Source organism: Pterocles gutturalis, unplaced genomic scaffold, assembly GCF_000699245.1.
Source record: "Pterocles gutturalis isolate BGI_N339 unplaced genomic scaffold, ASM69924v1 scaffold10227, whole genome shotgun sequence".
Lineage (NCBI taxonomy): Eukaryota > Metazoa > Chordata > Aves > Pterocliformes > Pteroclidae > Pterocles > Pterocles gutturalis.
The window spans coordinates 166,959-193,642 of NW_010107990.1; the positions used below are offsets into that span (position 1 = coordinate 166,959).

Here is a 26,684-nt window from a genome sequence, read left to right on the forward strand (position 1 = left end):
AATTAAATCTTCCAGTGAAACATCTGGGGCATTTGTCCATTCTTTAAAAAAATATTTCTTTAAAATGTCATTGGATAAACACCTACAGAACAACTCCAGGTTGACGAGAGAAAAGTTTCTCTTTCTCATGGCTGTCATGCATTCCCTCCCCATGAAGCATGACAGGGGATGGAGGATCCTTCTAATAGAAGAACAAACAGGAACTAACTCCCAGGTTCCTTGGATGAGCTTCTCAGTGATTCACGTATGCCAGACGCTTCCCAGCAGGACATATACGCATGAAAGGATTCTGGCCTGATGGTTAGCTTAGACTGCTTCCCTGCGACTTGGGAAAGCAAATTTTATTCTCACTTCAAACCCTATGTGGGCAGCGTAGAAAATGCACCTGATATGTGGAACTGAAGGAAACTGCCAAGCTCTGGGGTTAATGCTGTGCTCGCTATGGCCACATCCTGGCTTCATATAGGGATGACACTGAACTGCATATCATCGCCCCCCTCTCCTCTTCCACTGGAAGGAAATGTGGATGCACGAGGAGGGATATAGCTATACTACCCTCGAGTCCGATTTGGGATCCAGGACTGCTCTGCAGAGCCATCCCTTAGTTCAGCTGCAGCTTCAATGCCCCTGTGTTTCTGTTCCTCCATACAGATGAGAGGACACGTCCCTGCCTCCCTGGAGGCTGAAGGATTAGTGAGCCACTCCAGTCAGATGTTCTGGAAGCCAGAGAATTCCTGCAGATGGAAAAGTAGCAATTGAGATGAATGTTTGAGTTTCCAAGTAAACAAATGCCAAACTACAGGAAGAACAGACTTAGTGTCCTTTTTCACAGCCCTCTCTTGCTGTAGGCCCTTCACTCCACTTGACAACATCCACTGATTACAAAAAGAAAATTTGAACCTTTACATCTAACCTACATCTGCTGTATTTGTTAATGTGCAGACTTATGGGAGACAGGCTGCTGGTCGGAAAATACAGGTGCAAAATGGCTTCATCCTAAATGTTCAGAACAAAACCTGAGGAAAAAACACTGCCATTGCATGAACAAATGTAGGATAAAAAACTCAGTTGTCATCTTAATACAGAGCAGGCACTTTGCAATTAGATTGCTTATCTCATCCTTTACATTCCCATGACTACAATCACCAGCTTCTACAAGATACTATTTGCATTTAATATTACACCTGTAATTAATAGTTTTCTTTTTTTTTTTTTCTTTCCTTTTTAGTTTTTAAGAGGGCTGTTATACTGGTGTATAAGGAGAATTACAAACTGAAAAAGAAAATGGTAAGTCTGGTATCAGTGGAGGTGGTGGGTGTTTACACACAGGATCCTACTGCAGCGTGAAATGGACCACACCAGTGTTGAAGGGGGAGTGACTGGTGAAACACCATCTTCCCTCGCTAGACTGGACTTGTAGGCATCACAGCTAAAACAAATGCTCAGTATTTGTGTAGCAACAAATATTTTTTGTTATTTAGTAAGCAGCAGCATCCTCTCTGTGTGAGCCCCATGTGAGTTCCATCAGGTGGAATATGAACCATTGCCATGTAGGAATCATGAATTTTTCCAGATGGCATGTACGATGGCCTACCTTAACGTAGCGTGTAGGTTAAAGACCTCTGTTTATAGACCTTTGACCACCCTGGAAAGAAAGGAAAGGGGGCATTGTAAACATAACCTCCTCTGTCCCCATGTACAAAGCTGCAATGCTGAAGCTGTATATCACGAGTACCAGTGGCAAAGTACTGCACCATGCTCATCGTAACAGATGCAGGGGCTCTAAAAGCAGCAACAGCTACACGATTAATGTATTCTGCTAATCAACAGTCTGCGGGTTCCTTCATGGGAAACTTGTTCCCTAGAACTACTTATATGCAAAGTATTATTTTTATCCATTAAAAACAAGTGCTTATAAAAGTTGAAGCAATTAGAAATTCCAAAGGTTGTTTCTGTCACCATTTCAAGTACATTTACAAGCACATATTAGGGTATTGAAGGAAAAAGTCTAATGAATTTAGTTTTTCTTCAGAGGCAGGTCTTTTAAGAGTAACACAAAAAACCCCTACTTTTTTTACTTTTATTTCTTAGAAATATCCTTGCTGTTCTTCTTTTGCAGCCTACTAACGTTCGTGCTGCACATAATTATGGTGACTTGGATCCATTTAAATTTCGTTGGCTGATTCCTTTATCTGCTCTTCAAGTTCGACTGGGGAACACAGCAGGTAATTTCCTGTCACTGAATACTTCAGGAGTGAACACTTCTCTGGGCTTCTGTAATGCTGCTTCTTCTATATGTCCTTCTGGAGCCTCTGGAAACAGGCAGGTGCAGAGAAAATAATAGCTACTGTTGTGTCTACACTCAGGGGGTACACCCTTAACAGACTTCATTTGGTATGTTGGCTTCTTCCTTGAGTTCAGTAAGATGGAACATGATGTGAAGCAATGACAGAATGGAAATCCCCCATGAAAAGATACCATGAACAGGAAAGGTGATTTACTATAGTTGACATCCTGGTGACATCCTTATGCTGTGCGTGTGCCGACGCCTGCTTTTTTCCAAATGTGGGAAAGTTGATTGAGTAATTTGGGGTAGTAGAAGCCTGTGGTTTTGTTTTCCCTTTGAGTTGATATTTATGATCCTATGCAGTTCTATGTCTTCTGTGAAGTGTCACTAGGTGTTTAGAGCAAATAATGCCTTTGCACACCAGGGAGAAGGCCTGCTAAGGCTGGAAGGCAGCAAGAAGCATTAAGAAAGGGAGAAAGCAACTCTCCAAGAGAGAAGGTTGAGTTTTCAAAGGCAGCACTGGCCAGGCTGCTCAGGGGAGTTCAGGGGACTTTCCTTTGGTTTCCACCTCAGGTGAGATCTTCTGTGGATCCACCCGTGCCTGTGTGAACACTGCCTTCGGGAGAAGAGGAGCTCTGCACTGGTCTTTCTAATGCTGAAGGTTTTGTGAAGTATATACAAAACTAATGTTTCCTTCTATGCACAGGAACAGAGAACAACTGTATCTGGGAACTGATTCACACAAAGTCAGAACTAGAAGGCAGGCCAGAAACGATTTTTCAGTTGTGCAGCAGGTAAGCATTGCATGGAGGTGTATTTGACAAATCACATTGATGGAATTGGAAAAAAACATAAAAGATCTTCCCTTGTGTGACGGTTGTGTCAGCACTTCTGATGCAGCTCTCACTTTTTGAATCCAGGCACTATGCCAGCGTTTAACTGCATAAAGTATAACAATTTGAAATTGGAGTGAATTTGGTGCAGTGATACAATGTCAGAAACCTGCTCAGACAAATGATCATAAATTTCAGTATGATATGGGCAAAGTAAGTTATTTTATCAGACTCTTCGTTAGCAGAAATTACTTTCTGATAAAGACCACTTAAGGGGTGATCCCTTGTTACAGAAGTTACCTTTCAGGCTGTTTTCCTAAGGAGAAGTAACCAAGATCTCAAAACACAAAGTGTGCAAAATGGCTAGCAACATATAAAGATGTCAGCTGCAAAACCACTACTAAAGCAAGCTGCTGAAAACACACTGCACTAAACCACATCAGCAGAAAGAAGAAAGGAAGATTTTTATCCCAATAGTGTCCTACTTCAGAGGGGAAAATTAGGTTATCTGTTTTCTTAAACTTGCAGTGACTCTGAGAACAAGACTAACATCGTGAAGGTGATCCGTTCTATTTTGCGGGAGAATTTCAGACGTCACATAAAATGTGCACTACCACTGGAGAAAACATGTAAGGATCGCCTTGTCCCACTCAAGAACCGTGTACCTGCAACAGCCAAACTGGGTAAGAAACACGTTCTCAAAGTGAAAGACGGAGTCTGGACTCCAGAGCTGGCAGCAGGTTTGCAATTACTACCATGACTGTAGTGTGTCAGGATTTATGGATCTGGCACACGTTTCTTTTTTGGGCTGGCGATGTGGTAGAGTTTCTCCACAACTCAGTGCATGGCAAGGGCTAGAGGAGATAAGCAAGCTTGCCATCCCACCCAGACTGTGATGTGTCACTAGCTCTTTTAAGGGATGATTTAATAAGCCCAAATTAATTTTGCTGGGAAGAAACAGACTCCCTTTGGCATGCAGAATTAGTGTTCTTTCCTCTGGGTTCCCTTTAGTAACTCAGCCCTAATAACATTTAAAGCTGGAACAACTGGCAGAAGGCAAGGGGTCTTGCTTCTTTCAATGCATTAAACCTGTATCCCAGCAGATACCCTAATTAAGGCTTCAGACACTTCAGTTAAACGAGTAGCTACTACTGTTTAAAGTTGTCTATCGGTTCAGTTGTCTGTAAAATCCCCTTAAACTCAGAGGAATTGGGACAGTTCAACTCCCACATACAACCTGGCCCGCCGGTGCTCGAGGTGCATGAATCAATCTTGCTTTCTTGTGGATGTGTGTCAATCATTACTACAATTTTCAGAGGATTTTGTATATATTTCACATGAAGGGCAAACATATAGCCCTGGGGTAGGTGGAATGAAAACTCATGACACGGGATCGTGCTGTCGGTATCAGAATGCTGGCACATCTGACCTGGGATGGTAATCAAATGAGCCTATGTACCCTGTAATTATAACAGACAGGAGAACCAGCTGATGTTCTGCTGCAAAAATAAACCTGCCTTTTTCCTCTGCACAGCTTCCACGAGGTCCTTGAAGGTACTGAAGAATTCATCCAGCAGTGAGTGGAACGGTGACCTGGGGAAAGGCACCTTCCAGGACTCCGATGAGTGCAGCCTGAGCAGCAGTACTCAGAGCAGCGGCTGCCACACTGCCGAGAGCATACAGGAGCCCAAAAATTCATCTCCCAATAAACACGAACAGAGCTGTGCATCTGACTTTTCTAATGTTCTTGTCAAAGAATCTGATATTCTCAGTGATGACGATGATGATGACTATCAGAGCCTAAAGAAGGGCAGCCCTACGAAAGACATTGAAATACAGTTCCAACGGCTGAAGATTTCGGAGGAGCCGAGTACTGACTCTGAACGGGATCAGGCTGCTGAAAATGAGGAAGGAGATAACTTTGAGACAGGACAGCATCCAAAGCTTGTGCGTGGCCATTTCTGCCCAGTGAAGAGAAAAGTAAACAGCACAAAGCGTAACAGAGGAAGTTTAATGGCAATGCAAGAACGTCACCAGTCCCTTGACAGTCACTCAGATGCTGCAAACCTGGATCTGAACTCTCTTTTAGAGAGAGAATTTAGTGTTCAGAGTTTAACATCTGTAGTTAATGAGGACTGTTTCTATGAAGCAGTGGAGAGGCATGGGAAATCCTAGTTTCCTAAGCACTATATTTAAAATATTAATTTGAAGTACACATAGAATTCAACAAACTTATTTTGCTTTAAAACTAGTAAATTCATGGAAGCTGCAGGAAAACTAGTATCTGATTTTGTGCACTAATACATTTTTTTCCACAAAACCAGCTGTAAAGGATTCTTAAGTTATTTTAATTTATTGTGGATCAAAAATAGATTAAGTTGGCCAAGGTCTGTAAATTAGTTCATCCCTTTCAAGCAGTTATTAAGATGATGTAGTATTCTTGGGCAGGGGAGGGGAAGGGAAGGATGGCCTCATTAGTATCTTAAGTAATGTGGAAAAGGTGCTAGTGAGTGACAGAGGGGATTACAGTGGAAAGTAGGATTGCAAAATGAATTTTTCAATACCTTGGGCATTTTCTTTCTTTGGTTTTCAGTTTTGCTTTATTTAAAGCAGAATTAAGTTATTTTAATGTGTTTTAGTGCACAATAGTGCAGAAATTTCATTTTTCTAAGTTTCAAGATGCTGTTTATACTTTATACATATGTGTAAATACAAAAACGAAGCTCGGCTTGTAATCTTTTATTTGACTGTATTTTTTATTTTCTCTACCAGCCTGTACAGTAAAAGACAAAAAGTATTGTACTGAGCCCTGTTTTCTACTTTTTATGATGCTACTTTTCTCTAGTTGGAGCTTTAAATCCCAAATTCTTTGCTTTTGCATAAACAAGAAGAGCATTAGCAGAGTTTGAGGCAACCTGTGCACTTAATCCTCATTTAAGCCAGTCACTTGAGTGTATTTACACAAGCATTTTGGCTATTGTTTTTTAAATTACTCTGCACAGTAGGATGTTCTAGGATAAAAAGAGCAAAAAAACCCACACACTGTCTTACATACTGAAGTATGAAAAGTATTTTTTCTTACATTTCAGTAATGCACTTTTATTCATACAAAATTCAGTTATTTCAGAAATATTCCAACTTAATTGTATGTCTCACAACATACCTTGTTCTTGGTATATTTTCTAGCCCTTCCCTTGGAGTAAAAAGAACCTGTAGGTACCTTGCAACTGGACTGTCACATCATTTCTGTCTACGGGTGAATGGAATTAATACATAAAATGTGAAAGCTCTCTCTCTCCACCACTTTCTAATAAGTATTTCTTCCAAACCTGCACAGATGCAGGAATATATAAGCCTCCTTTTACTGAATCAATACCTCTAGGTCAAGCAGTTAAATAAAAAACACAGTCTTCTGCAATTACAGATGTTACTGATGGTTTTCCTCTTCAGTCTGTTCAGGCTGTCTGGCAGGTTTGAGTAAATTCCTATGCTGCTTCTTCTGCTTTAGTTCTTCTCTGTAATTGTACGGAAAAAGGCTTGGGTCTTCATCACACATTTTCCTGTATGTATCGCACAGATTTCTAAAGTGTGACATGTGGAGCTGAAAAGGACGCAGAGTGGGGTCAACATTTGCTGTCATCATCAGCTGTTCTGTTCTTTTCAAACGTCCACTTTCAGGAAACAAGGTCCTAAAAGGTGTGGGGAGAAGACAAGTTTAAAGAACTCAGGCAATTCTGTTTCCCTTATGAGTAACAGGGTCTTCTTGGGAATTTATTTAATATAGGGTTACAATTAAGTAAGTCATTATTTTAGCTCTGGCACTCTTAATATAGCTCATTATCTAAGCAAACAGAAGCATATAAGGGTGCTTTCTCTGCAAATGCAAATTATAACAACATAGGAAAGCATATACATACCTTGTACATGAAATACATGCCTGTACGTTCATGTTTGCTAACATTAAAATGAGCTTTGGGTATGCATACAGTCACAGCCTTCTTAGAATTAGCCTCATATTTAGAGGACAACAACAGATTAAACTGTGCAAACCACATCAGACCCAAACCATATGACTTTCTTTCAGGCTAAGCAAGTGTTTCATTCCACTAGGAAAGGTATTATTACTTGTCATTAATACTGTAATTCCAATGCCAGAAAAAAAGCCAAGAAGGAGGAAAGGAATATTTAACTATCATTCAATTTTTAAGATTTAGAACTTGGAGAATGTGCCTGGAATCCTAGATTTTGTTTTCTGCTCTGTCACTGTTCACAGATAGTCAAACCAGTTCATTTACTCTGTGGCTAGTTGCACTAGCACCTCTCTCTCTCACAAGTTCCCCAAATTTTAATGAATTGTATTAGTTCAAGTGATCGTTTAATGTCTTGCAAAAATGCATACTACAAAGTGCAAACTACTGAACGGACTAGCTCTTACTAGCAGTAGTCCTCAGTCTGCAACAGGTCAGGAATGCAAAAAATTTGCACAGGGTTGATGTGCACATCTCAATTTTCAAATGATCTGTCTCTGTCATACATACATAAGACCTAAAAACGCTGTGCATCTGTTACGGTAACTAACACCCCCACACCCCTAGCTGTGTTTTACAGGTTGGCTGGACAAGCTAGTCAAAAGGCTTTGCATAAGAAAGCTGGTGGGCAGACAGATACAAAGTTAAGAAAGGGTTTAAAAATGACAAGAGAAGGATGGAGCTTCTGGGAATAACCTGTTTTAAACTATGTGATACTCAAGGCCTTGGTCAAAAATGTCCCCATTAGTTCAGCATTTAGGTCAGCAAGGTTAAAATGGATCAATCCTTATTTTGATATCCTTCCTTAAGTCATCCTCTCCTTTGATTTGGTAGTTAAAAGACATACCTGGAGCCAAAAATGTTTAGTCACCTTTTATATACAGACTATGAACTATCTTATCCATGTCCATGAACAGCAAGTCAAACTACCATATTTTTCTTCATGGACTTAACAGTTTAATCTTACATGCTATGTCTTCCTCATATCCCTGAAGTTACAAACTGATTCTTTCACCTTGAATTTTGTACAGTATATGCGATAGACAGATACCATATAACAAACTTAGTAGCCTTATTATATACCAAAATTTGCTATTTTTTTTTTCAGGTCAGCTAAAGAGGATTGTGTTTCTTAGGTACACACTAGGGCTAAAGTATGATAAGCTGCTAGGGAATACGTGACGTCCAAAAGTTCAGATTTCCCCCTCTCTGCCTCAAAAGAATGTAGAGCAGTTATTAGCAGTTTGAGATTACACAATAGTTGGGATTTTTTTTTTTTTAAACTTTGGCAAAAAAAATTCTACATAACATAAATATGCTGACTGTGCGTACCTTCTGCTTACATTGTCAACGGAAACCATTCTTTCACAAAAAAAAAAAAAAAAAACACCAAACACAAAAACGTGAATCAAATACAAACCTACCCAGAGTTCCAATGCCTCATTTTCTAACCACCTCCAAATGCACACTCAACTGTTAACACAGGCAAATCGGTCCTCATTTTAGGTCAAATGTCCATGTCCCAGATATCAATAGCATTCACTGCCTCAAGGAAAAAACCCCAAAACTAAGAGGTAAAATTCTAAGTTTACCTTTAATATGGTGACAGATAAGGCTTGTCGTTCAGTGAGGTGGCATCCACCCTAATTCTAGACTGTATCAGGGCCAAAACCATGCCTGGTAAAATTCAGCTAGCCCAAGGTGCAGCAGCATGCCTCTAGTCCTAAACAGCAGCTTTGTCACATGCTCTACAATACTGAATGCTGGGTTTTCCCCACACCAAAACAGACACAAGGCTACACTGGAGTTTTAACAGGAGACTTGGCAAAAAGACTGCGCATTTCTTGCATCAGTTGGAGAACCTAGTAAATTCCCTCAGTGAGACATGGGGGTTTTTAAACATTCAGTAAGAACGCCTTAAAAGGCCAAGCACAGAAACAAGAATTTGACCTTTCGACATTGTCCCCAAATAAGTAAAATTTCCCACAGATGATGTTCTCTCTCCTCATGCTCTAGCATCTTTGGTTCTCAACTTTGAGACTTTCATTTTTTAACCTGACCAACAAATACCGCAGTTTTTGTGGCTGGGTCTTTTTCTTTTGTTTCTGAGACAGACAAACTCTCAGAAACATCACCAATTTATCCTAGTAATTTTAACAACTTCAACTGCACTAGCAAAAATGCACAATAATTATCACATAATTACAGCAGAAACAGATTAATCTCTTACGTTTGTCTCTAGAAACCATTCTGAAATGGAAAGATCTGATGAACTGTGATGACAAATTTAAAATGGGAGGAATAAAATCAAATACCCAGCTACAAATGTTTCTCAACTGATTTAGGAACTGACGCATTTACAAAAACATTATCTGAGAATTTCTCATTAAAGATGCTTACTCAATTCCCCGGAAGCAGTATTTTCTTCTAAACTGGAAAACACTTTGAACCACTTTTTCTACTAGCTCGAACGGCTGCTGTATCTTTGGTTGCACCAATGGAGTGAAATGCACCACAGCCACGTCCACCTATACAGAAAAGAAAGATAAATTTGGGTAGAAATATTCCTCTGAGACACATTATTTCCAAGTGAACCAGCTAGACATCAGGAAACAGGCAGAACACAGGAAGACACTGCTGTGACAGGTAACATAGCTGTGCAGTGACTAATGCCATAGTATTTGAATAAAAAGATTTGGCTTAACTTTCCAGGCCCTACAGATTTTTAGTCTTAGTTATCTACATATTTCCAATTAGTTCACATGCCATTAGTACTTCTTTCCCCATGGCACTTCCTCCATGTAGAACAACTTCTGTGTAATCTGTGAAGTAATTAGCACTTCTTTCTTCAGATCCTTCCACAAGACAATTCTGACACGATACACAAATTAGACAATATTTGACATGCAGGCTGAAGGGCAGCTGGAGAAAATTGGTATTATAATTAGAAATCAAACCAATTCCCTATATGTCTTCTGTTCTCTGTGGCTTTTCTAAAATGGTAGCCAAGGAATTACTTTTCTACCTATTAAGATCTTAAAATTCTATTTAAAGGCATGGTAGGTAGAAATAAGTTTGCAATCAATTCAAGTGACCACACAACTCTGTATTTACACTGCATATCACAGTTCATCTAGAAGTATATTTGAATGATTCTACAAAGATTTTTTTTCAAGCTTCTTTTATTCTTTTATAGTTATAAAATTAGCTTGGTTCGCAGAATGGTCACTTTCCCTGTGTCTGAAAACAGAATAAAGTAACAGTGTTCCTTCAACGTACACATATATACATACAAAACACATAAAACATGTCATGCAATTATAGAGATATGGTATTGCATACAAATGCCTTGAATTCAGACTTCTGTACTACAAAATACAGGCTGGGCTACAAATGCAGTTCTGCATGACATCAAATAAAGCAGTTCATCTTCCAAACTAGATATTAACAACAATAAAAATGAAAATTTTCTGTGGGGGAACACATTGAAAATTTATACAAATACTGGTACTGAATGACTACAAATTTTTTAAGTGCCAGACTTCTAAACATATTCAGTCTTTTATTAAAAAAAATCTGCTAATGTGCTGGACAATCATCCATCTTTTTAAAAGGTCTGAAAGTCAATACTGGCATTAGCAGAACAGTGTATATGTGACATTAAATTGAAGATATGCTACTTCTGACTGAAATAAAAGATACACTCAGACCAAAGATCAGCTTCTGTTTTAAGCATACTCGCAGTGTACTAATTGTTTGAGAAAACCCACAGCAACAGAGAACTTAAAAAAATGAGAGGGGTTTTTCTACTGCACTAACCAAAACTGTTCTAAGTTTGTGTTTTGTTTTGTTTTGAAATCAATTAAATCATAGTAACCTCTGATGTGGACGTATTCTAGAAGTGCCATCCATCCACGCTGTACTTTCAGTGGGAACAGCTCAGCTGTCACGTATCCAGTACCACTGCTTCAACAGCAGAGGTATATATTTGCTTTCAAGAGAAATTATGAAATTCAAACAATGCAAGTTTCTCATGTAGACAGAACTTACAAAGCTGAACAAAAGTACTGGATAGAGAAAGGAAAGAAAATACTGATTAATGGTGCTGATGAAAAAAAACACAGCAAGTTTCCAGTATTAGTGCTGCTGATCTTAAGTATATGTTACAGGTAGTGGCTTTTTCTCTAATTTTCCACTTTTTCTGAAAGCTAGACTCAATAGTTTGTTTTTTTAATTACTAAAATGTAAAGACACAATAACTTATTTAAAAATTAGATGACAAAGTAAACCTGACATGTAGAATCTGCAGTGAAAAGTACATAAATGTATTTTCCAAAGCAGTTTCTCAAGCGTTGATAAGCTTCTCCTTGCTGTTATCTGTCAGGAAGACCACAGGAATGCAGCAAAAACTTGTGTTCCCATTGAGTGGCAGAAAAGCTTCTCTTTTTGAACATGGCAAAGACATATTTCACATGACCAACCAGCTCCTTGCACAGAAACACTAATGGGCTTATTTACACACGTGTATGTTTATCTACATTTTTTGCCAAGAAATAAAACAAGATATTTCCGCCCCAAAATTAGGGATAGGAAAACCACCAGAGACCATTTGGGATCTCCTAGTTGCCTCTATTTTGCAGAACTTTTGTGAGATATGAGGGCTCTCTGGGAGTTGGAGCTGCATCTTTAACACCAATTTCTGAAGAAAAAGAAAGGAACGTAGTGTAGATTCAGTGTACAGTGTAAGAGAAAAACAGCTCAATTTGCAATCTCAAGGCCAGTGGGCAATAATTTCTGCTTCTGAAACAAAACACAGCACTTCTCAGCATTTGTTCCATTATAGACGCTGTTTTCTTTGTACCCCAGAAAAGCTGCCTGGTTACTATAGCAACAGATACAGGGGAAAGCTTTTCACTTGTAATTGGCCACTCCTTTAAAATTATACATGCTATTTTTCCCTAACCTTTTTAATATGCATAAAACAGACAGCAGAGTTATGAAAGCCAATACAGAGTACACAAGAGCACTTAAAATTATCAGCAAATTAACTTGTGTATTTTATTAGCAACACTTCCCCCCAAGTATGTTAGAAATATTTACAAAATAATAAATTCATACAAAATAATGACTATTAAAGTTATTCAACTAATATATCCTGAACTGTCAATAGTTCAGCAATTATTCACCCCTTGCTGTTTCAGTCTATCAGCACAATGAAGGTTTATGTTCTAGTAGGGTAGGAGGAACACATGACAGAGTACCATTTAATTCAGAGAAGTCTGCTGCCTTGCTGATGAAATCAACACTCAAAATCAGAATAAGCTTAAATAGACACTTTTTACTAATTGTTGGCAATAAAGGTCTCATGATGGGCAATATGTATATCTTGCAACAGGGCTGTATTAAAAGCAAACCCACATATTCTTTTTCAAGCTGTAATTTGCTCATCAGGAACTGAAACCTCAGCAGAACATATTACAACTTCATTAAAACAGATGCTTGAGATCCTACTAAGTTCTAAGCCAGCACTTCCACCATACAAGAGTTCAGTACCAGCATTTTATCTGTCTACCACAGACAAATGTTAGGACTAATACCAGATACATGTATCTCATAGCAATCTTCTTCTGAAGCGAGGGTTTTGGTTTGGTTCACTTCCAGCAGAAAATAATTCTTCAACTGCACTAATAGCAATAGTCTAATTCCTGTGTAAGGACAGCTTTGTAATTCTCTTCACACTAGGCTCAGAAACGGGATCACAGGAAAGCAGGAGTCAGGTACAGAACCTATGGGTATATCACTGCTGCAGCCAGCAAGACTTCTGACTTCTTGATTTCACACACCCACTTGTCAAGGCTGATTCACTGATGTGCTGCCGTTACCATGTAAGCCTGAGTAGTAGCTTTATCCCTTCATTTTTTTTTACACAAACATACAAAGGCAACAAGTTATAGGATGACCTACAAAAGTCTGAGGCTATCAAGAGGAGATAAGCAAAAGCTGTAGCTGAATAGGAATGTCCCGCTGTTTCAACTACAAATTAAAATAAATTGCATAGTTCTTTCCTAGGAAATTTAAACTCTTAATAAGATTATCTGTAATGAGAAAAAAAAAAAAAAAAACCAACCCAAATAGCCCACAAACAACAAAACCCTCTGGCTCTCAGTTCAACTTAAATGAATCCTACCCACCCCACCCCTACCCCCAAATCCGTAAGTCTACAGAGTTTCTGGATTCTCAAGATTTTACTCCTTTTAATAATTGTTCATAGTTTTCATCATAGAGCCCGGTTATCACTATGTATTTGGGACTAAGGGCCTCCATGTGTTCTCCATAATCTCTTTGCTTTCCCTTACTGAGTGTTTGTCAAACAAAACTCACTAAACAAAGTACTCCTTTATTCTCGGGTAGATGGAACTAAGAGAGGGAACAAACAGCAGTAATGCACTTGCTGTAGAGAACAGGAAAAAAACCAACATTCCAAGAAATTTAGTTAATACATGCCAATGCAGTTCTATATGAGAAGAGATAGTTCTATTCAAGAGAAACTACATTTTCCAGGACATCTACAGTGAAGAAAACATCTCAGACCTCACATCCAGCAGTAAGTGCTACACAAACAGGAATGAAACATAACTGTATTTTTTTATTACATTTGCAGTGCTTATACTTGAATTTATCATGCCTTTAATTTGCTTCATGCCATTAAATGTAATGTATGGCTGCTATTTGCAGTGGTTTGCATTTATGTTTGCCTGTTTGTATTTGCTGAGATTTTAAAAAGGAAGCAATGAAAAAAAGCTAACTCAAGATCCTAATTAGCTGTTCCAGAATATGCTTTTGAAGTCTGGAGCTATCCAGACATGTCAGTTCCTTCTGTAAAAGGAAGTTAAGCCATCTTTCCCATGGGCCTGATACAGCAAATGGTATGTATTTGCCCGAGCAACTCTCATGGTTTGAACAAACTGAAGAGGTTTGGAAATAGGCAGGTCTTTGAAATAAGATTTTTAAAGTGAGTAGCTGTTACTATTCTCACCTTAACTAGAAGCATTTTTAATATATACATGCTGGACAGAGTTAGCACATCCTTGAAAAATTACCTGAACTAAGTACAATATAGAAATTAGGGGATTACTTGTTATGTAATGCCACTAAAGACTGATAGAACACATACTGATCAAAACCTTGTTGTCTTTTATATAATGAGTTGAAATAGGAGTACAATGCTACAGATATTTTGTGTTCCACTTATTTCAACTTTATTCCATATTATTATGGCTTTTCAAAAAAGTTCTAATGCTAAAGACCAATTTTAATATTATTGTTCATATTTAAAGAGAATGTCTTAGAAAGCACAGTCCAGACGGAGGACTGCCCTTTCTCCATCACTCCGATAAAAGACAAAACCTGCCAATCATACAGCGCCACTCGAAAGGCAGGACACCATTTCTAATCCTCGTCATAGAGGTTTCAAACCATTTTTCTTCATCTCCCAACAGTCCAGCTGGTGTAACAGCAGCAGTTCTGTCTTCCCAGGTGCATAGTTATCATACTGCCTAGAATGTTGTCAATTGTCAAATGAAATTTGACTCTATGCAAGAATAGCAGGGATGTTTTTAATGAATTTTTAAAACTGCCACTTCATAGCAAATTTGCAAATTATTTCAGACAGGTAAGTGAATGATTAAGAAAAATGCACTTACACAACTGAGTTGTTCCGTATCAGTGTTAAAACAGTATTTTACTTTTAGACAAAAGGAGATCATATTCACTCTTATGACTTGCTCAATACTGCTGCTCTAAGTCAAGGACTGATAATCACTGACTGAAAATAAAATATTGATTTAGAAAAGTCACATGTGATTACATAGTGAAAATACTGCAAAAAATAAATTCAGTCTTACTGTCCTTCAAAACCATGAAATTTTGTAAGTTATCAAACAAAAGAACAGACAATATTTAAATAACGGTTACTTTTAACCATACTTTAAACAAAAGATAATGTTATCAATATTCATTGTTATAAAATTGCCAACAGGAACAGACTACAGCCATCAGCACACTTAAAGAAGGTACTTGAAGTACAACGTATTTTCTACCACAGTGTTTTTCCACAACGGCTTCTAATCTGCAAGTTTCTGACATTCCATTTACAATGTGTATTTGTTTAGCAAGCCTGCAATCTGTATACTATTACAAAAAGACAACTCCAGTAAAATGAGTTTTGCTTGATGGCTTGCAATCATGTACAAAAGGGCAGCAGCTCCTTCTTACAAGCAATTCGAAAAAACTGTCCATTTGCCATCATTTATGTTCAAGTACAGTGTGTACAGCTCATCTGCTCTCATCTGCTGCAGGGTCATGTCCAGATACTCAATCAGAAAGCTCTAATTTTAAATGCAAGATTTTTTTGTTTGCTGATTTCTTTTCTCTCCCCCTCGCACCTCTCCTCCCCCTCCCACCCTTCCTCCGTGTTACACAGAGGGCTACAGCCTTGGCTGCGGAGCTACCAACCAGTTACACTTGTTTACAGGACAGAAACAGGCAGACAAAAGGTGACAGCAGATAATCATCATGGCATCAGCAAGTCTGCAGTTCTTTGCTTTTATTCTGGCTTTGTTTGGTGTTTTTGGAGATATTACGGCTACTTTGCTACCGAACTGGAAAGTAAATGCAGATGTTGGTTCAAATATTATAACAGCTATAACACAGATGCAAGGACTTTGGATGGACTGCACGTGGTACAGTACTGGGATGTTTAGCTGTACCCTGAAATACTCCGTTCTCTCTCTCCCTGTCTACATCCAGGCTGCACGGACCACCATGGTGCTGTCTTGTATCCTATCAGCCTTTGGGATCTGCATCACTACAGTTGGAATGAAATGCACAAAGCTGGGAGGTGACACTGACAGCAAAAGCCACGCCTGTTTTGCTGGAGGAATCTGCTTCATTCTTGCAGGAATCTTTGGATTAGTACCAACATCCTGGTACACAAGAGAAATTATTTCAAATTTTCTGGACCAGACCATTCCAGAGAGCAGTAAACACGAACCAGGAGGAGCAGTTTATACAGGATTCATTTCAGCAGGGTTTCTGCTTATCGCAGGTGTGATCTTCTGCACTTCCTGTTTCAAAAAGCAGCAAGGAGCATGGATTTACCCTCCAAAGCAGCACCATTTCCCATCCACAGAGCAGGAGAGGAATGCTGGTTACAACCTGAAGGACTATGTGTAAATACAGTTATTTCTATCCATTGAGGCTTTTTTTGTGCTAAGTGTAGTTTGATTATTTCAAGAAACATATAACATAGCACTTAACTTTTCTTATATCTGGGTTGAAATTATGTTTAAGCAAGGTATTTCATTTGTAGCAGCATCCACAAAAAGAAAGAAGTATGAAACAATGCTTAAGTCTGTTTTGTTGATTTTTTCAAACCATTCTTTTTGACTTTCCAAGTAAGATTTATTGAAGAAAAAGGAACTATTTAAAAGCATAACTGACAGTACAATTAATGTACTAATGGCTTGTTACAGCAAAGATGCTTCAGAAGCTAACTGCTTTCTCTTTAGTAAATCAGGCTATCAATAATATATAATGTTTTATAGTGTATTTTACATCCTCATCTTTATTTTAATTACGATGCAAGGAAAAAAAAAAAAAAAACCCCACTCTCTGTCCAAGAAGCCAAATTCAATAGTTTTTAACTAATAGACACATCTGCTTTTCATTTTCAGTTCTAAATTGCCTTGGTAACTACATTAAAAAAAAAAAAAACAAAACAACCAAAACCCAAACCTAACAAAAACCAAATACACACACACAAAAAGAGAACCCAAACCAAAACAGAAAACTACAATAAAAACCCATATTCCCAAACCTTAGCTGCACTGTGTATTCTCCGTATCAGTCTGAAGAATCAGCAGTACCATTCAGATCTTGCCAAAAATGGCTCTCCCGCCTCAAACTGCCACCTGCTGTGGGTTTAATTTATTATTGTTAAAGAAATGCCTACTGGGCATTCACCAATTGCTACTAATCTATCACTACACAATGAATGTTAGATTTGAGGAGCAATACAACAAAAGAAATGTAACCATGACTATGAAAACACCTGCAAACTGTAACACACAGGATACAAACTAAATATCTATGTTCCAGAAAAGTGTTCTGGCTTTCACTTGCTCAAAGTAGCTTTTAACAGCTCAGACAATACAGCTACCATTTATTGTCTACATTTCTGGCCTTCTAAAAGAACTCTGTAAGTCTTTTTAATGAGTCCAGTAGGGTCTGTTTCAGGCCCACTCCCATGTGTTCTGTTACTGTAAAATGCAATATACAATGGTGATAACGAGATAGCTTCTTCATTTAAATTTATTTTCTTAACACCCTCATTTTGATTAATAATCTCAGATACTTTTAACTTTTTTTTCAACACACAGATTTTGTTTTGTATTGGTCATTGGCAGAGTCTGTTCTGTCTAAATGCTTCCCTGAACGAGAATCAAATTGATGTTAATTTGCTAGCATAGGTAAGGGAGTGAAAAGAAGATATGATACAGGCCTTTAAATTTCAGAATATGACAATGCTGGACGAGTCTTTCAACAAAACCAACCGCTATTTATTTTGTATATTTATATACAACTTCCACTTCCCATATTATTAGCCCAAAATTCACTAGAAACAGTACGAAGGGTCCTTGACATTATATGTATAGTTTGTTGGAGAAAGTAAGATCTTCTGCTATAGCATTTGAGAAAGTGAAATGTTTTATGCATCTAATACGTAAAGAGTCTTTCTTCTAATATACATCGAATGGAATTACGTCTTATTTGTATTACCACTCCTATGTAGCCATTTTGAGTTTCCTATGTATTCATCAAGGAACTTGTTTTGTACTATTCCTAATGCTAGTATCAGCAGTTACTCAGTACTACAGAGACCTAACTATGACCAAAAAGCCAAACTATCTTTGCTTAGACACAACATTGTGCAGCACCATTCCACTCCATAAACCAAGAGTCTTTTACATCTCAACATTCATAGGTATTGTTGAAATACTATTCATTCATTGAGCAAATGAGGTAAACTACTCATTCCCAAAAACATGCATCTCCTTTACTAAGAGGTTTGACATGACACTAAGCTGTGATCACTGCTAGCTATGTGAATAAAAACTAACATTCGTAAAATAAGAACCAAAGACATTTTTACAGGAGGGCGTAAAAAAAAAGGTAATAATTGCATACTACAAGCAAAATGAAGTATTCATCAGTTACATAAGCATCAAATTTTTCTTCCTAGAACTTCATACAGAAGTACCTGAACTTCTTTGCCACTTTATTCACAATATACTGCAAAAACTTTCCAAGAAAACAAAGATTCTATCAGAAACAGTAATATCTAAAACAAGTCAACCTACAGCTAAAGGAACAGGGACAAAACAGATCACTCTACAACAGGAGTTTGAAAGAACCAAAATATAGTGAAAACAGGTGCCAGGTCTGTCTGAAAAATTTTTACTTTCTGCTTTTGCAATATAAACAATACTTGTTTTAACTCAAAGAAATAAATTAAATAAAAATATGGCTGCCTTTAGTGGTACTGCCTTTTTTATTCAACAGAGCACCAGCTGACTGCAGGATTTGCTTACACTAAGACATTTGTCACAACTCAATGAGTTACCTCTCTCTCAACTCAACTACGGCCTTTTCAGTACAGGAAAATGGGAATATCAGTTACAGCCTCCCAATTCTGAGACACTGTCTGCACAAGACTTTTGACTACACTAGCTCTACTACACACTCAAATTGTATCCACCACTGAGAAACGACCACCACAGAATTGGAGTTTAGGCCTTACTGAATACCATTTCACATATCTAACAGTGAGATGACATCCTGAAATTATTTTTCATTCAGCTAGGAGGCAGGAGAAAAAAAAAACAAACCCAAAAACACAAAGCAAAAAATAAGATGTTAAGACATGGTCATTTTTTCTTCAAAACAAACAACTAATAATTTAACATGTTTGAACAGTTACTTGCTCAAAAAATACTAAAGGGAATTTTAAATAATCACCGGAATATGCCCAGATAGAGGCCTTAAAATTCACTGTGATAGAAGAGAGAATGACCTTCTCAAGAGATAATGCTTGAACAGTAAAAAGACCAAGATACAGACTGTAATAAGGGGGAAGTGAGATGTATTGATGAGCTGAACCACGCAGTTTAAGAGGAACTTTCAGAGCTGCAAATTCATTTCTGAAACAGAACAGTGGATTTCCACATACATTCAGGGGAAACAGACTCCACTTAGTGTCAGGCACATATCTTTGCAACAACAAGAAGACACATTCTCGTCCAAAATGCAGTTTAATTTATTAATTCTTAACTCCTGTAATCATAATGGCCATTAATAAAAACCAGTGGCAGTAGATACGAGGACAGCAAAGAGACTGTTCTCTACTCAAGAGCAGATAGGAGGGAGGAAAAATTGTTACTTTTTTAAACAGACAGTGGGATGTAGGTGACAAAGTGATGCAGCGAACAGGAGGGAGTTAAATATGCTAAAGATGAGTAGGGGAAATGTAAAAATTACAGACATGGTAAAATTAGAGATCTTTGACAAAGATGACAAATGATAAGCTTTTATTTATCAGGGTCTTTCAAAAGACCCATCAAATTTTCTAGGCACAATTCCCAAACTGTTTACAAATGCAAACTATAAACCAGCAGGCTTTCCAAAGATGCTACAATCCTAGCAGACCATCCTGTCATCAAATCCCAATCTCCTCTCCAGAAACACCCAAAGAAGTACACTGATCTGGCAGATAGACTTGAAGGTCAAAGCCAAGTTCTGAGGAACCAAAAAGAAAAGTATCTGCTTGAAGCAAGTATGCTTCATTTACAAGACTATCACATCACTCCACTTTATAGTACGGAGATGTTGAACTACAGCACCCAACTGTGTTCCAAATACACTGTTTGACTAACAAATTAACAAAAAACCCAAAGAAATACACCAAAACTTACCTCTGGTTTTGGAACAAAGGCTTCACCTGGAATTACGAAACAGTTTTCAACAGTGCAGAGATGCTGGGACATGATGGACAGTCTGCTACGTTGCTTACCTCCTGGATTAGCTATAAGCCTCTATTGAAGAATCAAAACATGTACATCAGTGAAGTTGAATTGACCAAGTGGTCAGTTACATTAAAGCTTCACTTTCAGTGTAATCAAAGGCAAAGACAAATTTAAAAAAAACACATAATTGTTAAGAACCCACATCAAAGTTTATGCCCAGTTCATCTAGAATTATCTTTTCCAATGTAGGAGCATTTCACTAAGATAACATGCTAATTTATGACCTCTGTCCTGTAATCAAATGCACATGAAAAGGAGCTCCTTGAACTTCTGCAGAACTTAATGAATATCAAAAGAATTTTGTATGGGCACAAGAGAAATCACACTCTTCTGGCTACAGAATTCAAAACAAACATAACACCAGCTGACAGTATTCCCATATCCTTTCCTTCGACTGTTTCCGTATCAAATATTTTTATTGTTTTTCTCCTTCAAGATCAAACAAAGCTCCATAAAATCAAAATCAGACAGAAAACAAAATTTCTTCATTATTAATTGGTCTATGCTTACAACATATGAACGGAAGCTGAATCTACTTTACATAAATTTAGAATATCCAACAACAAGAGCATTTAATACTTAAAGCTCAATTTAGTAATTCTCTGATTTTCCCAAGAAATTTCTTACAAAGATTATCAAGAAGCAGCCTGGGCAGAGATTTTCCACACTTTCATGACCTAGCAAGAAATATGTTCTGCGTGTTTTGCTAGCACAAACAACATTTAAACATAAAAAGCAACCAGTAAAACAAGTCTCACATGGTAAAAAACATTACACTAACCATGCAGAAATAGAATTTTAAAGATTCCTATTCTTATTTACCACTACCTTAATAAAAAATAAAAGATTAAAAGCAGTTTGCATATCTAGTAACATCTGTACATCATGTAGCTTCAGATGAAAAGCCTATTCATGAAATGCTGCCATGCTTACTAAAACTACCCCTGAAAAATAAAATTGAACCTATCGTTTAAGTTTTACGGTTTTTTTAAACAACTCTCCCAAAATGCAGTTTAAGTATTAGCATAGAGCAAATGTAATACTTTTCAACTTTTCAGAAAGAAAGTTCAGTGATTCTTTTTGCCTACATCAGCATTTAAAACTACCTTCATTATTGTTTCAGAGGAAACCTAGTAAAAGATATCTGCCATCATAACTATTCTCTGAAAAAAAAAAAAAAACCTACAAAAAAACAACAACAAGGGAAAGTCTAACAATGCAATCGGATTTGCACTTCCTTAACCTCTGGAGTGGAAATGAAACAGACCTAATGACAATGCCTGTAGTCCTTCCAATGCCAATTCAAACAAGCCAGTCTTTACTTCCCATGAAAACAATGCAAGTCTGAGGCAGTTAGTTTCTGCCTCTCAGCTACAGAAAGGATAACTTAAAAACATCCACCTCTGGGCAGTAACATCTTAAAACACTTGAGTCAAAGGAACACACCTGTGTATGGCACTGCTCAAGGAACACAAAAGTGCTGAAAATGTATTTCTGTAACCTGACCTATTTTTGTACTTTTTTTCCCCCCTCAGTTCTCAAAATTTTCTCTTTTCCTACTTTTAAAATATGGACAGCATCTGAAACTGCACTAAGCAAACCATGCCGGAGTTCAGCTAACTAGGTAACATTTTTGCATCTGCTATTAAAGTTTTAGGAAGGCATGAAGCAAAACAAAGATTCTGCATCCCAACGTGAAATACAATCAAGGTGGTAAATGATATCTCTTCTAATGCTGCTCACTGTCAACTACTCTCAATGACCACCTCAGGAACAACTATTTGTTTTGTTCTGCAGTAAGCTACACCATACAACTGTGCTTTTCATAAATGTATATTAAAACCCCTTTATCAATGAATCTGCAAAATCTGCCATGGGAATTAACCTACATGCAGAATTAGACTGACAAAGCTGACCATAAAAGGGAATATTAAACACATTTTAGTACACAAGCTACTTTCTGCAAAAGAACTTTTATTTAGAACACAAATATTTATATATAACCTATACCAGTTATGAAAACATAATGGTAATTTTTCTTCTGTTTGCTGCTCAGAAATTTGAATTATTTTCCACTTAATTAGCACTTTTTGCCTAGTGTTCTAAATAGACAGCAGTCTTAGATACAAAATGATTGAGTATTCTGCTCTTCTAACACGCCTGTCTTCTAGGCATCTAACAGTTCAGCAGATCCGCCTCCCAGCCTGCAGATAATGTTGGCAGAGCAGTTCAGGCGAACCACCCTCTCTTAGAGACTGACAAAGATCTCCTAGTTAAACTGAAATATGACTCATTTTAATGGAAGTGGGCCAGGAAGTGCCCAGCCCAGGTGGCACATTTGAGGTGAAGCATTGAGGAATTTGGGGCAAGGTAAAAATTCTTATCCCTAAAGTAAGGAACAATTTTACAGATTTAAACTACAGAGACAAAATAATCTGCTCAACACTTAAACGTGTCATTTTTACTGCTGTGGATATCTGGCCTTATCCTCCTTAATAGGCCTCAGAATTCAGCATATTACATAACTGCTAGTTCTCATCAACAATTTTCATCAATTTACGCAAATCACATCAGAACAAAGTGGTCTGTAGTAACGGTCTATACAGACATAACTCACACCAATGCAGCTATGCTACAAAGAAACAGAAAAACAGGAAACTGACACCAGCAAGAACTGCAAAGATATTTTCTACTTGTTATACTAGCAAAAACGAGCTTGACCACAAATAACACAGCATGTTATTTTCTTACTGCTTATCAAGTTATCCTAATTGATTATAGAGATCATGGCTCCATTCCATGACGGCGTGCTACCCTTCTGCTGAGCTCACAGCATATTCACTCAGACTTTCCTATTTAGGCTTTTAGCTTAGAAGTATCCAGTGAGGACAGCAAACTTTTGAGTATAAGAAGTTTTCCTTTCAAGAATATAAATCCACAGATATATAAAACACCAGTAGCAACTTATTTATTATCTGCATTACACTGTTCTCTATTTCCTGGTACTGAATATACCTGGATATGCCAATTACAATAGTTAACTTAAGCAATTTCAGAGGGCCAGGAAAAAAACATGGATTTTGATTACCATCATTTCTCCTAATCATAAAACAAAATAGCCTCTCTCAAATGAATTTTTCATTATGTCAAATCAATTAGGAAAATGCAAACGAGAAGCTACGAACAATTTTGTCTTCAGCAGAAGATCTGTGTTTAAATGGATGTAAGACCAAGAATCAAGAGATCCCAGAATGTAAACTCAGCAACAATTAACATTGATTCTTTGCATGACCTTGAACAACATATCATTCAATTTCCTAGTGTTTCTAACTTCTCAGCTTTCTAAATACAAGGAACTTAGGAGTGCATGGTATTTTGCATCTCATTGAGCTACGCTGGCTGCAGAAGCACTATAATCTGCATGTCACCAATGGCGTATGCAGCTGGTTACAGCTATATAAAGTACAGAATGCACTTATGCTCTCACTCAGCGCCAGGCCAATTTTCTCACCACTGTCACAAAACTCTGGATCTTACTCATCATCACTTTGCATTTTATATCATAGTCCCTTAGCAGTACTTTGCAACAATGTAGAGTCTCAAATGCCATGAAGTCCTTGTGGAAAACAGACCTGGATTTTTTTAACGCCTGAAACCAGATGAGCTCAGAACCGAATTAAGAAACCCAGAGATGACAACACCGAATGTTTGTCCCTGGCGTTCTCTAGAGCCGCCTACTGGCAATACTTGAGTACTTGTCTTGACTCCTGATGGCAGGGCTAAAGTAACGACAGCACAATATGGTTTTCCATGACCCCAAAATGACAGCAGATATGCCACTTCCATATAAAATTATTACCAATTTACATACTGAGAATAAGACGGCAAAATTTTCCCATTAGGGTTTTTTTACTTTGAAAGATTAAAATTAAAACAACATACACATTTAGGTTGTATACAGAAGACCAGCTATTTACAAACACTGGGGTAATTAGATGGATATTCAGTTTTCAGACTGATGTGCAATTCCTTTTTCTTTTTTTTTAGAAGCAAGCCAGATGCTGGTAAGAAGCCATACTGCTTTTCATGAATACAAAGCAAGAGGTCTTCCAGCCTCTATGATGTGATATGTTTCATTCAACGGCAACAGAAATAAACTGATAAGTATTAAAGGATTGTGGAGTCAGTCAACCTAATATCAGCTTTAAGACTACTGAGTAGCAGATCAGTTTAGCCTTCTTTGAGAATCCAGCTGTTGAGACAAAATAAAACCGCAGTCTGCTCTTGGACTTGCTCTGACAGAACTCAAGTGATGCCTTCTTACACACACAAGACTGGCAGCAATGCATTAATCATTCTGATGATCAAGTCTCATTCAAAAAAGCCAGAGTCAGTTTCCATGGTCTTGACCTGTGTTTTAAGTGTTCAATCACACCTGGAAATAATGCTACACCTGCATTTTTTCCTCATTTCAAGGAAGCTGCCTTTTAAAAAAATTATTTATAATTAAGAGGGCAAAGGAAATAACTATTGAGTGTATTTCTTGAGATGACTGAAAGGTAAGGAAAAACAAACCAATGAAAGGGTGCATGAATGGTTGAAAAAAAAAAGATAGTTAAAAGACAGAAGAGTGCTGTGGAATCTATTCATGTAGAATAAATCAGACTTCAGAAAAGAACAGATTAAGTACATCAAGGAAACAGATGATAAGAAATTAAAAAAAAATATGTGCCATGAAAGGATCAGAGCAGATAATTAACATTAAAATTAATAATTTACAGCCACATTGAACCAACTCTCTCCTCTCTTTTTAAAACCAGCTAAGATTGCTTTTGTACTTTTAAACAAAAGGTTGCACGTGAACAATTTTGTTCAATTTAGCATCTTTAAAATTTTGGGAAAACAGTAACTTCTTACCTCCCCAACTTCCTTCTGAAAAGTCAACGTCATCTGTGTCCTGCCATATATAAAAGGTCCATCTTTTTTGGAAACATTTTCAAGCCATTTGATGATTAGAGGAGTTGAAACACTGAAGGGCAGATTCCCAATGATATGTATATCTGGTGGCTCTGTTAACATTTGATGAAAGAAAAACAACTGTCAAAAAGTTTTGGATAAGATTTTGCCATGAAAGAACACATAAGTAAGAAAGATACGTGTATATTTACCTAGACTTAAAAAATGAAAACAATTTTTATTGTGCCACGCCAAAATTATGCCTTTCCATTTATTCTTGTCTTACACTGACAAAACTGTGTTACTATTCTCAGTAATTAGTTGGAAAAATGGTTAGGTTCGGTTCTAATTTACATTTGAATAAATCAGTAGCTTTCAGATGATTTTCAGCTATCAGTAGATTTCAGCTGAGCTACTCCAGAGTAGCAAAACTGTAACAATAGCAAAACTACAACAGCGTTTCCACGATTTTAAACTACGACTATTAAGTACAATCATCCTTCTGTCCAACATGTTCCTCCCAGGGGCATTTTACTGAGTCTTCATAATCCCCAGAACAGTCACCTAGCTCAAACTGGACAGAGGTCTCCTTCTGTATAGAGTCCTCTGAAATCAAAAGGTCTTACAGCAAATACAAAACTTAGCCATAAGAAGTGGTATGTATTGTTCAATTATGTATCCTATCAGTACGTATTTGTTGCAGAACACAAAGCAGGCATTTCATTAGCAGGGATCCTTACGTCGAAGCAGGAGTACAATAAAAGTGGACAAAACAAAAGCAAGTGTGTTGTTTCTTAGATACTACAGCATTTAATAACATGAATAAGAGATTATAATAAATTCAAGCTGGTTTTCTGGCACACTTTACTTATTATGTACTTTTTAGGCTGTGATATTTCTAGCATACTTCTGATATTGCACATATATTAGAGATGGCCAAGTGTCTTTCTGAAACCCACCAGCCTTTCAGATTTTCATATGGCAACAATACAGCAAAAGTATATCTTACCTGTAATTGGTTAGCTCCAAAGACAACGACTTATAAAAAGTCCAAAAAAAAGTTCAAAAAAATGTAAATTTTTAAAAACTGCACTACACCTTTGTATATGCATTTTCTCATAGTTCTGTTTTGTGAAGCACTTACTTTTTGCAATAAGGCAAATGCAGCATGGAATTTTCCAAGGTGAACATAACGTGGCATGGTCTTTTATGTCTCAAGTCAGTAAGGAGTTCACTGTTCTTCAGGCACTGCAGACAGTGACTCTGCCTTAAAGTAAGACATTTGGAAAAGGGGCCTTTGACAACATCTTTGATTTATCTAATAATATTATGTTTTAAAAGGGAGGTGGAATCAAGTTCTATGAGAACCTCAGATTTGAAATTTAAAAAAAAAAAAAACAAAACCAAATCTCTTATTAAATTCTACTTATGCCAAAGA

General features: G+C 37.4%; 3 protein-coding genes across 3 annotated transcripts in view; 2 read left to right on the forward strand and 1 right to left on the reverse strand.

Moving 5' to 3' along the window:
• TIAM2 (T-cell lymphoma invasion and metastasis 2) overlaps positions 1-6,023 on the forward strand; it is an 89,870-nt gene extending 83,847 nt beyond the window's left edge. The window contains exons 21-25 of the mRNA XM_010072466.1: positions 1,229-1,287; positions 2,120-2,225; positions 2,994-3,081; positions 3,649-3,803; positions 4,655-6,023. Coding sequence (XP_010070768.1) covers positions 1,229-1,287; positions 2,120-2,225; positions 2,994-3,081; positions 3,649-3,803; positions 4,655-5,295 — 1,049 coding nt within the window. The 3' untranslated portion in view covers positions 5,296-6,023. The remainder of the gene's footprint in view (positions 1-1,228; positions 1,288-2,119; positions 2,226-2,993; positions 3,082-3,648; positions 3,804-4,654) is intronic.
• Positions 6,024-6,547: 524 nt separating this feature from the next.
• Positions 6,548-26,684, reverse strand: part of TFB1M (transcription factor B1, mitochondrial) — a 26,224-nt gene continuing 6,087 nt past the window's right edge. The window contains exons 4-7 of the mRNA XM_010072467.1: positions 25,208-25,359; positions 20,180-20,299; positions 9,549-9,676; positions 6,548-6,809 (exon numbers count right to left, since the gene is read on the reverse strand). Of these exons, the coding sequence (XP_010070769.1) occupies positions 6,548-6,809; positions 9,549-9,676; positions 20,180-20,299; positions 25,208-25,359 (662 nt within the window). The remainder of the gene's footprint in view (positions 6,810-9,548; positions 9,677-20,179; positions 20,300-25,207; positions 25,360-26,684) is intronic.
• CLDN20 (claudin 20) lies at positions 15,723-16,382 on the forward strand. Its single transcript, XM_010072465.1, has one exon. The coding sequence runs from the start codon at positions 15,723-15,725 to the stop codon at positions 16,380-16,382; it is 660 nt and encodes a 219-aa protein (XP_010070767.1).